General features: G+C 33.1%; 1 protein-coding gene across 3 annotated transcripts in view; it reads right to left on the minus strand.

Moving 5' to 3' along the window:
• The window catches only part of Syt14 (synaptotagmin 14), a 148,301-nt gene that overhangs the window by 130,712 nt on the left and 4,522 nt on the right, over positions 1 to 13,067 (minus strand). For all 3 annotated transcript variants that reach the window (XM_076831651.1, XM_076831650.1, XM_076831649.1), the window contains exon 2: positions 10,340 to 10,555. In XM_076831651.1, the coding sequence (XP_076687766.1) occupies positions 10,340 to 10,555 (216 nt within the window). The remainder of the gene's footprint in view (positions 1 to 10,339; positions 10,556 to 13,067) is intronic.

The following is a 13,067-nucleotide window of genomic DNA, read 5'->3' on the forward strand; positions in this document are numbered from 1 at the left end:
ATTTTCTTTGTTCTCAATGATATGATCTTATCATAAAAAACCCTAGAGTACACACTCTCACACACACACACACACACACTAGAACTAAAAAACTAATTCAGTAACAAAGTGGTATACAAAGGAGTATGCAAAATCAACACTCAAAAACTCAGTTGCATCTCTATACACCAATGATAAAAAACCTAAAAAGGAAATTAAGTAATTCTATTCACAAATAGCGAAAAGAATAAAATACTTGGGAATTAATTTAACTAAGGAGGTGAAAACCTTAAGAGTGAAAACTACAAAACTTTTCCAAAAGAGAGCTATGAATGTTGCTCAGTGGTAGAGTGCTTGTCCAGCATTTAGGAGGTCCTGGGTTCAATCCCCAGCACTTCAAAAAGAAAGAGTAGAAGGAGGAAAAGGATGGCTATGATGAAGAATAATCCCACTTCTACTCACCAAAATTTTACCAAAAGAAATTTAAAACAACTAAATGGAAAGACATACCAGGTTTATGGATTAGATTTAATATAAGGTGAAAATGAAACCCAAAGCAATCTACAGATTTAATACAATTTCTATAAACTGCCAATAATGCTTTTTGTATAAATAGAAAAATTCCCCTTAATATACACATTTGTAGGTAAATGGATGAGTTGGAGAATATCATGCTAAGCGAAGTAAGCCAATCCCCAAAAACCAAAGGCCTAATGTTCTCTCTGATAAGTGGATGCTGAGCCATAATGGGGAGGGGGGAGGAGCATGGGAAAAATGGAAGAACTTTTATTGGACAAAGGGGAGGGAGTGATGGGGAGGGGGTATGGGGGCAGGAAAGATGGTGGAATGAGATGAACATCATTACCCTAGTTACATATATGACTGCACATATGGTACAGCGCTACATCATGTACAACCAGAGAAATAAAAAGTTGTTCTGCAATTGTGTACAATGAATCAAAATTCATTCTGCTGTCATATATACCTAATTAAAATAATTAATTAATTAAAATCTCAAAGGCCCTCAATATGAAAAAAATAAAAATGAAAGTGGAATGTATAATACTTCTTGATTTCAAACCATATTAGCTATCAAGGCAGAGTAATACCAAAGTAAATACAAACATACAGACTAATGGGACAAAGACTTCAGAAATAAACCCTCAAAAACATGTTCAAATAATTTTGACAAGTATGACAATATCATTCAATGGGAGGAAGAATCTTTTCAACAAATGGCGAAAGAATCCAAAAGAATAAAGTTGCACTCTTATATAACAAATTAACTCAAACTGTATCATGTCCTAAATATAAGATGTAAAACCATGAAACTCTCAGAAGAAAAAACAGGAAAAGCTTCACAACATTGGATTTGTAATTCTTGGATATGACATGAAAAGTTCAGATAATGAAAGAGAAAGAACAGATAAACTGGGCTTCATAGAAAGTAAAACATTTTGTGCACCAAATAACACTACCAATAAAGTACAAATGCAACCCATAGAAAGAAAATATTTATAAACTATTGATAAGGATTTAATATTCCTTATGAAGAGAATTTAAATAATTCCTAAAAATTCAACGAAGAAACAACCTGATTCAAAAACAAGTAAAGGATATGAATAGAATTATTCCAGAGAAGATACATGCATGGCCAATATGTCATGAAAAGACGTATGTGAAAAATTGTTCAACATCACTTAATCATTAGTGAAATGCAAGTCAAAACTATAATGAGATACCATCTCACACCTTGTAGGATAGCTATTATCAAAAAAGCTGAAAATAAAAAGTGTTGTTCAGGCTGTATATAAATTAAAACCTTTGTGGACTACTGGAAGTAAAATGGTTAAGCCACTATAGAAAACAGTATGGTAGTTCCTCAAAAAATTAAAACAGAATTACCATATCATCTACCTGTTTTAGTAAGTTTTTTCACTGCTGTGACCAAAAAAGCTGAGAAGAACAATTTTAAAGAGAAAAGGTTATTTGGACACTCATGGTTTCTCAATCCACTGACAGCTGTCTCCATTCCTCCAGACTTGAGGTGAGGCAGAATTGTGGCAGAGGAGTGCAGTGGAGGAAAGCAGCTCAGCACATAGTAGCAGGAAGCAGAAAGAGGCCACATGGGCTGTAACTAGCAAAGCCAAGGGGCAGAGTTATATAAGCCCTCTAGAGAGAACATCAGAATGCCATGTGCCCCAAATGCTAGATATGACACTGTAGGACTTGTTTGCCAACTGGATTTTGGTCTTGCTTTGGTCTCACCCCTTTATTCTATGCCCATTATTTCTTCCTTTTAGAATGAAAATGTTTACTCTGTACCTTTAAATATTGAATGCATGTAATTTGTTTTTGGTTTTTATAGGTGCTCATGCTAAGAGTTTGCAAAGAGTCTCACAGAAGATTTTGTACTTGGACTTTTGGCAATCCTAGAACTGTTGAGACTCTTGGAAATGGACTAAATATATTTTGCACTGTGATATGGGCATGAGCTTGGGGGTGGGGACATGGGCAGAATGTTATGGTTAAGATGTGAAGTGTCCTCCAAAAGCTCATGTGTGGAACAATACAAAAAAAGTTTAGAGGTGAAATGATTGGGCTATGAGAGTTTTAACCTAACAGTAATATTAATCCCCTGGTAGCTATAAGTGGATGGTAACTATAGGCAGGTAGGCTGTGGCTGGAAAAGGTGGGTCCCTGGGGGCATGACTTTGGAGTTTATATTTTGTGTTTTCCCTCCCTCCTCTTCCTCATGTGATGAACTGAGCTACCTTCCTCCACTAAATTCTTGCACAATGTTGTCCTCCCTTACCTTGAGCCCTAATGAATGCAGTCAGGTATCTATGGACTGAGACCTCTGAAACCATGATCCCTAAAATAAACTTTTCCTCCTATAATTATTCTTGTCAAGTCTTCTGGTCACAGTGACAAGAAAGCTAACTAAAACCCTACCTACTTCACTTCTGGGTATTTATTCAAATCAACTCAAAGCTTGGTCCCCCCAAAATATTTGTACTTCTAAGTTGAGGGACATTATTCACAATTACTAAAATGTAGAAGTAATCTCAGTATCTCTTGACATATGAATGAATAACCAAAGTGGTACATACATCCAACAGAGTATTATTTAGCCTTACTTTTTAGGAAATAAATTCTGACACATGCTACAATATGAATGAAACTTCAGTGCAATGTGCTAAGTAAAACAAGTCAATCACAAAGACAAATAGTGTATGATTTCACTTATATGAGATAAAGAAGCCAAATCATAAAGACAGGGAAAAAAATGCTGGTTTGTAAAGAGTTAAGGAATGGGGGGAATAGGGAATTACTGTTTAATGGATATATGGTTAAGATCTGCAAGATGAAGAGGTCTGAAGATGCACAACAAGAGTATGTATTTAACACTGCTAAAAACAACTACAAAAGTACATTATGCTACTTATATTTTACCACAACTTTAAAAAATGGAGAAAAAAGAAGAAATGAAATTATGATACATTGCTACAACATAAAATGGACCTTAAAGACATCATGCTGAGTAAAATAAACCAGACATAAGAGGACAAATATAGTGCTATTCCACTTAAATGTAGTACCTAGAGTAATCACATTCATGGAGAAAGTAGAATATTGGTTATCAGGGGCTGGGGAGAGGACAATGCAGATTTATTTTTTTAATGATTTCAGTTTCAGTTTAGGATTATGAAAAAGTCCTGGAGATGGAAATGGCCTATATGCAATGTGAATGTACTATAATACCACTAAACTGTATATTTTTAAAAAATTATCAGAATGGTTTTATGGATATATATTTTACAATAAAAATTCAAAGTAAAATTAATTTTTTAAGATAAAAATTCAATAGTATTGGGAGAAATATATCATTATATAAAAAGATCTCCAAATGCTAACAAAAGTCTTCAAGATCAATTACCCTTCTAATTGGTCCTATTTAAAAAATATTCACACACAAGAAAGAATACTTCAAAAAAGAAACATTCATCAACAAGAAACTGAAATCAAAGAAAAAGTATTCCAAATATCTAAATAAATCATATAATAAATTTAACTCTCTCTATTCTAAGTCACTAAATTTATATCAAAAAATTCTGGGAAATACAGATAGAATACCCTCTTCACAAAGAAACTACAGAAATTAGAACAAGCTAATTTATAAATTAGTTTAAAAATTCTTAAAGAAAACATAAGCATAAAACCATTTCTATTAAATATTAAATTATTATTTTTTAAATAATTTTTAGTTGTGATGGACATAATACCTTTATTTTATGTATTTATTTTTTTATGTGGTGCTGAGAATCTAACCCAGTGCTTCACACATGCTGCATAAGTGCTCTACCACTGAGCTACAGCCCCAGCCCTAAATATTAAATTGTTTTTTAAATATAATTTTTAAGGAAACAAAAAATGTTTTATGGCTCTAATTTTAAGCAATAAAAGAATAATTTTAAAAGAAATAAAGAACTATGTTTTAGTGACCCTAATTTTAAGATAACATCAAAATTAATTGCATGAAGCTTCTGATGTAACCATAAGGGAAAAGAATGACAGGATGTGTATAGAACTTGTATATCTCTAAGACACAGCGGTGCTGGAAATTATTTTTAATAGTATTTTAAATTAACTTTAAATAACACAGTTTTAATAATATTGCTTTCTATAATATATAGATACAGCTTGGTAATCTCTAAGGTGAATTAAGAATGAAAAGCTATAAATAACATAAAGACATTCCAATAATTTTACACTAAATATGATCTTTATAATTCTATTTATCTTAAATAGAATTCTAATATGAAAATGGAAAGTATTAATTAGCATGAATGAAACTTCAAAGGCTGGTCTAGCTCATTAATTTAAATATCAGCAAACTATATACTATTCTTTTTGGTTTTGTTTTTTTGTTAACAGGCATGAAGGTGAAGGTAAAAGTAACAAAAGGTAGAGCAGAGTTGGACGAGCAAGAGAGGCTCAAGGACTGACCATTTTAAAATAAGATATATTAATAATAAAATATCTTTAATTAAGAATGACACAGTAAAAATAAAATTGTGAACAAAGAGTTAAATAAATTATTTTAATGTTTATTTTTTCCTACAAAATATACTTGAAGATATCATTCTTTTTTGTAGTTTCCAAAAATAAAAATAAAAGATTAATATGGCCACCTAGAGGAGAAAACAAAATCAACAAGTATGCCATCACATTTTTTGTTGCTTTTCTCTGACTATCTGGATTTCAGATTTATAATATTAAAAAAAAAAAAAAACTGAGAGGGATCATCTTGATGAAATAAATTTAGGGAGATATTAAAATAGCAGAAGCCAAATAATATGAATCTTGTACTGGACCTAACAAGTATAGTTCTTAATAACTTGCTATGAGATTCTGAGTTTAAAAATTATCTGACCCATCTAAAATTTCCTCACGGCTGTAAAAGGGGGATAGATAATCTTACCTACCATAATGAATTGTAGAGAAGACTAAATATAACAATGCATACATACAGGCACATAGTAGGAGCTGAATAAATGGTAGTTTTTACTACCTGGTTAAAGTTCTCCTGCACTGGTCTCTCAGAGTCCCCTATTCAGGCCCTTCCTAACCCAAGACTAGCATATTTACTTCCAATATTGGCTGTTCCAAAGATTCTGTACTGGAATTAGGGTGCTGAATACTGGACTGAAGGTTCTTTATTAGCATTAATGAGGTAGTACTATGTCACATGAAAGATGTACATTTTAAAATAGTTTTTCTTCAACCTTATAATTCTCTTTGGTTATCACCTCAACCCATGGTAGTCAAGTCTAATCTTCATAAATGTAGGTAACAATAGTATGCAGAAAAAAAGGGTACAGAGCACTAAGGAGAAGAATAGCAAACTCTCTTCATGTCTTTACTTGTGCCTTGGGAAAATGAACCACATCCTACCCAGAAAACTGTTCCCAAGAGCCTTTTGCAATCAGTCATGTAGTGAGCAGTTTCCAAAGAGGCAGCTCTGCAGGTGTGCAAACACCTAGTAGCGCAGAATGTGTATTCCCATCCTCCCCAAATACATACCAGAAGAGGGTAATTATGGGCAGGTGGGAGAGAAAGGGCAAATAGTTGGTTTATAAACCCCTTTAACCTACTTCTCTTCCTTAAAGTTGGTAGGGCGAGTAGTTGATAAGAAAATGTAGACAGCAAATGTACACTTTTTTATCAAGTATTCCTCCCTTAACAACAGTAAATCTCACTTCTTTATTACTCTATCCTATTGAAACTTACATTGAAAGTTATTGATCAACTTCTATTGGAAATGTAGGCTTACTTGCATTCTCAAAATCGACAGTCTCTCCACCCTCCTTAAGTCTCTCCTTCTATGGATAATAAAATAAACATTCTCCTGATTCTCTTCTGTATCTCTTTTACTGTCTCTTCTGTTTCTTTATGTGATATTTCTTCTCCATAATCTCTCCCTTCATTTAGACCACTCTTATGATTTCTATGACTAAATATATATAATCTGAGAATCTTTCTCCCTTACTCCTTTCATGATTGCAAACTCAATAACCATTTCCAATTACTTAAACATCCTGCCTTACCACATATACAAAACAACTATATATCATATCTCCTACTTACTCCCCACTTCCAACAAAGAATGGATCCCTCTCCAGGTTTCACATCTATGTTAATGACATCATTATTCTCCTAATCATATTTGATGGAAACTAGCATCTTCTTTTTTCTAATATGCAAAATATATTTAGTTCCTTAACTCTATAAATTCTATTACTTTGATTTCTGTTCCATTCTCCTATTGCGACTACTATAATTAAAATTTTTATCATTTTCCATACAGACTACTCCAAAGACCCACTTAATTAATATCTTTTCCTATAGCCTTTTTGTTGCTAAATTAATCTTTCTAAAGCACATCCCTGATCATGTTTCTTGTTGAAAAACATTCAGTAACTTCTCACTGCAGAACAGATTCAACCCAATCTTTTTAGTCAGGAAGGCACAGCAGGTTTCAGCCCTCATTTCCCTTTCCCATTTGTCTCCTATTCTTCATATATACACTATATGCATATATACCCCTGTTTGAGTCAAGTGAACTTTTCTTTGTCCCCATATTCACTTTACCACTTTATACCTTGGAGTTTATAAAAGTCTGTCTATCTTAAATATCTAGACTTAGTCTTCTCACCAATTTTCTCCCCATTCTTAAAAGCTGAAGCCAAATACCATTTTCTCTCTGAGGATCCTTCATTTTTTCCCCAATGAATGTTATTTCACTTCCCTCCCTAAAATCTTCTAGCACTTTGTAGTACTTCTGCATCCTTGTCTGTGTGTTCATAATGTACTCTCATTTGAAACTGCTTCACCTTAAAATTTTGAACTCTGAAATATGCCTTTCTATTCCTCTCCAACGCCACTGAGCCTGTTTTGGGCTTTGATCTTTCAATAAGCAATAAGCGATGATAAACCAGGCATGGTGGCGCATGCCTGTAATCCCAGCAGCTCGGGAAGCTGAAGCTCAAAGGATCTCCAGTTCAAAGCCAGCCTCAGCAAAAGTGAGGCTCTAAGCAACTCAGTGAGACCCAGTCTCTAAATAAAATACAAAATAGAGTTGGGGATGGGACTCAGTGATTGTGTGTCCCTGGTACCAAATAAATAAATAACCTAGGATATACAAACTATTCTCCCAGTCTATTGTTATCTTACATTAACACTTGGTTCCCTTCCCATCTTAAATCCCAATAAAGATATTTCTATCTGGATAATTCACAGGCACATCAAACTGAACATGGCCAAAACTAAGTATCTTCTCCCATAAACTTACTTCTCTAATACTCTGAATTAAATTTCTTGATTCTTTTTTTTTTTTTTTTGGTACTGGGGATTGAACCCAGAGGCACTTAACCACTGAGCCACATCACCAACCCTTTTTTAAAATTTTATTTGGAGACAGGGCCTTGCTGAGTTACTTAAGGCCTTGCTAAATTGCTGAGGCTAGCTTTGAACTCATAATCCTCCTGTCTCAATTTCCCAAGTTGCTGGGATTACAGACATGCGCCACCGCATCTGGCCTAAATATCTTGATTCTTCACTCACTGTACACATTTAATTATTCACCAAGATATACTGACTCCATCCCTACAGCTATGTATGTTTCATCCCTAAATTTTCGCTAGTAAAAATGTAATCACTATTTAACTGGTGCCTTCTGCCTCCTCTTGTTCTTCCTTCCAATTCTTCTGTTATAGTAGTTAAATAATGTTCCCTAAAAGCATTGATCTGAAAGTGCCATAGAGTCCTACCTAAAAATCTTCCAGTCTTCCAGACTGCCAGAACACTGGCGTAGTTTATATAAGACAATATTCAAACTACTGAGTGGAGCAGTCAGCCCTATTACCTGCTGCTTCTCCACACACAGATCCTAAGTTAGAGGCCCTGAAATACATTTTGTTTTCATGATTTCATAAGAACACTATTCTGTGGCTGTTTATACAGTTGTCACCCAAGTCCAGTTCACCTAGACTTCATCCCCACCTCCCAAAATTTCCTCCACCATATTTCTACATTACTTTGTTCATGTGGCTGCATAACTGGATTTCCTCCTCCAATTTGTAGACTTTTTGTGAGATACAAGCTTGTTTTATAATTATCTTTATATACACAGTATCTAGCATAATAAAAAGTTTTCAATAAATGTTTTTAAATTAATGAATCTAATTTGAGAATACTTAAAATTAATCTACTCTGAGTGTTTTGTCAAACAATTTCAAATAGAAATTTGTAGGAGTTCAGGTTAGGTACTAAATATCTAGGGAAAATGAAATGAAGTGACTCTCAGACAAGTGTACCAGTTCCAGAGCCATGTCAGAATAATAGGACTATGGCGAAATACAAGCAAGACAGCAGGGAACAGAGTGTGAGGGGCAAGAAGGAGTGAGTAGGGAAAAAAAAAAATCCTTAACTGCATCTACAGAAAGGAAAGTATCTAGGGTCACAGACCCCAAACTCAAGCCTTGCTCATGACTACTCATTACCGTCACCATCACTGTGCTTTCACTATCCCCATCTTCAATTACACGGACTGATAGCTTACCTACTAGGTACCAGACACTAACTAAAAACTGTTCTACATATATCAATTGATACTCATGAGACAATCCTACCAGATTGGTGTTAACCATGTTTTAGACCCAATGAAACACCTAAAAAATTGATGATAGGTTTCCTAGCTAATATGTTAAAAGACAGCCAGAATGTCTACAAAGGTCAGACTTTAAAATCCATTCTTTCTGCCCTATTATTCATGTGCCAGAGGTACACATAAACTGGGGACTGGGTTTACTGCTTTGTATTATTTAGATATATCTGATACTTTTTATTTCTTCCTTTGTGTCTCCTAATAAACCTTCTATATAATAATCATTTTGTACTTGGTTAATTTATTATATCTATGTATTAGCAGAAACAAAATTGAGGCATACCAATTTTCAGTTAGCAGGAAGCCAAAAACAAAAATTGATGACCCGGCCCCTTTGACAATTTATACTCTTGGGTAAGACTTTAATTGTTAGAAGGAGTCATATATTCCATCATACATTCAAGCAAGTGAACAATGTATTTTTAATGTGGAAATATTTTAATTAATGGCAAAACCTTTTTATTTATATTACAGAAAGATATAAAAAAGATTTGTGTTTTAAAGTCCAGGTCAGCACATAAAATGAAACCAATTAGAGACAAAATAGTCCTTAAAATTAATGAAATCCTTCAAAATCCCTTAAATTGCTTTTAAAGCATCATGTAATATAGTATCAGCCATCAAAAAATTCATCTCAGAATATCTTTTCCTTCTGCACAGAACAGATCACAATTTTTCCTGCTGCAAACCATGTGAAGCATTTGGCTGATATTCAGGGGCATACTGAATGAAAAAGCTAACATTAACATACTGGAGTCATATTCAACACTGTGAGATATGTAGATACTATAAGCTTCTGTAACAGTAAATGAGAACTGATTCCACCCACGAGAACATCACATTCATTTCTTCTATATCATGCATGTTAGGTATATATGTTCATTGTGAAATGAGGGCTACAATCTAAATATTACTTATATTATTCAGTGTTTTACTTTTTGGTGTTTCAGTACTAGTTTTGATTTATAGCTTGAGCCCAATGATTTGAATAAATTATATTCTCACAAAGGTGACTCTGAAAGTCCTCTTCTTGATTACTGTACGACCACTTATGCTTACAATTTTAGATGTAAAAAAGAATCTAAGATAATAGAGTGTCATTTAAAAAAAAAATAAAATAAACCGTCTTACCTTCGTCTATTGATGCTTCACTACTATATCCATCATACTCTGCAGATAAAGGACTGTATTTTTGTCTTGTTTCCCAAGCGTAGTTCTTTTGTCTAGAATCTACCAACTGTAGTCTAGAATTATGTGTTCTGGATAAGGCCTCATGATATTTACCCAGTGCTTCATCTTCACTTTCAGAGGATGAACCATGCTCATCTTTGTCCATGTAGGAATTATCTATTTGGAATAATAGGAAGAGGAAATGATCATTTTAATGCAATATAACATTACAAATTTGCTAAAGTTTTACATCCATATGTGTGTGACACACATATACATGTCAGTATATAGATGAAATCAATTAAAATCCTTGAAATTATTGAAATCCTTGAAAATCCCTTAAACTGTCCTTTAAAGCATAGTGTTTTATAGGTGCATACACAAACATACATGTACACACCCCAAATCCCTGAATTTTCAGCTTTAGAGAAATATAATTTTTCATGTAAGACATCTAAGCTTTAGATTTTTATGTTTTAATGGAAAAAAAATCAATTTGTGTATTCTAATTCTTTAAATAATCTTAGTTCCAGGAATTTTTCAATCTTGAGATATATAAAGGAAATTACAGTGTTTGCCATTTTACAAACCTTTTAAAAGGATCAGGTAACAAACAAATGAAGTTATGGTTGCTGTCCGTATATATAGAACTGATTCAAATAGTTAATAAGATACATTTTTATTTTCATTTTGGACAGTAATTTCAAAACTGGCAATGCTCAGTACTATCAGTGAAACAGAAATGGGCAGACATAATTATTGGTGGAATTATAACTGGTACAATTTTTTTTTTTTTTTTTTTGTACTGGGGATTGAACTCAGAAGCACTCAACCACTGAGCCATATTCCCAGCCCTTTTTTGTATTTTATTTAGACAGGGTCTCACTGAGTTGCTTAGCACCTTGACGTTGGGGAGGCTGGCTTTGAATTAGAGATCCTCCTGCCTCAGACTCCCAAGCCTCTGGGATTCTAGAGAACAAGTTGGCAAAACATATCTAATTCTTAAATCTGCCAAGTGTCTTTGATTCATTTCTAGGAATTTGCCAAGTCCATTTCTGAGAATTCAGCCAAAGAAAACTGACAGGTGAACAAAGATATATGTTTGAGACAAGTCACAGCATTATGTTTAATAGCAGAAGAAAAACAAAATAATATATAACCAAAATGTCCATCATTGGGCATTGGTTAATAAATTATAATGTGTTTATACAATGATATATTTACTATACAGTCTTAGAAGTAAAGTGGTAAATTCATAAGTACTCACAGACAATAATTAAAACATCATGTTAAGAGAAAAGAGGAAGTTACATCATACAAGGTATGGTTATATTCCTATCATATCATACACACACACACACACACACACACACACAGAGACGCACATACATTCTATATACTCCTTCATGCAATACATGTACACAGACATTCAATCTATGTCTGGAAAGATATATACTAAACTGCTAACATTTATTATCTGTGAAAAGGGGTTTTACTAGAAAATTTTTACTTAAATATACCTAAATTTCAAACAAAATTTCCAAGAGATATAAATTTTATATTATTTTTAAAATCACTAGCAGCAGTTAGAATAGTTCATGATTTCATAAAACGTATTACTCATTGTGTAGCCAATAGTCTCATGTGACTATTTAAATTTAAATTAATTAAAATTAAACAAATTTTAAAATCCCAGTTTCTATACTATCAGCCACATATCAAGGGCTCATAGCCACATATAGCTAATGGGTAATGTAAGGAATAATGCCAACATGCAGAACCTTACCATTGAAAGTCCTACTGAACAGTGCCAAGAAGATGGCAGAGCTGGTCTAGAACCACAGCCTTCTGACTCCCTGTTCATGAAGATACTACAGTGGTGGGTTTAAGGCAGCAGGAGGATTGAAGCCCTGTGAAGGCACCTACTCTGTAATCAAACTTCATCTATTATAAAATGCTACTTGAAGTAGCCTTACATTCAGAAGTAAAAAAGGAAACTCTTCCTCTTTATTCTGTATCTTATAACTCCTATGCCAAGACCTAAAACACAGGTATTAGTAATACTATAGTGTGGCTAAAGATAGGATTAATCTGTGGGTCAAAATACTCTCAAAATGATTTTTGGAATACAACATGTTTAAGTTTAGTACTAACTATACTCAGGAAGACTGGAGGGATATTTGGGTTCTTTAGGTAATAACATGCTTTCTAATGAAAACAAAGCAAAACAAAATTAAAAACCTTGTTTTTCTATGTGTAATGGATTCATTACTGATGTTTATCATATTGTTATTTTCTGAATAAAATATTATGTAAAATATTTTACTTTGTTAATTTTATTTATTTTTGCTACTTTGAATAATAAGGCTACTAAACCAGAATTGCCAAAAACTACTGAATCTCACATTCAAAAACTACTATAAGAATAGACTATTATTTTATAAGAAAGTGAATTTACAGAAAATTCCAGATGCATATTTCATAAAAATCAGCGTATTTTTAGTCTTGTGATTAGACCAGCAATAAATGAAAATGACTAAGGATTATCAGAAGCATATTGCAGTTAGTACAGTATAAACTGCAATGACGTTTTGAAAATTTCACAAATACTATGGTGGAAAACTATAAATGTTTACACAGAATTTTAATTCAATATAAAGAACTTATGAATAATAATTTATTGTTCATG

This window comes from Callospermophilus lateralis, chromosome 13 (genome assembly GCF_048772815.1).
Source record: "Callospermophilus lateralis isolate mCalLat2 chromosome 13, mCalLat2.hap1, whole genome shotgun sequence".
NCBI lineage: Eukaryota > Metazoa > Chordata > Mammalia > Rodentia > Sciuridae > Callospermophilus > Callospermophilus lateralis.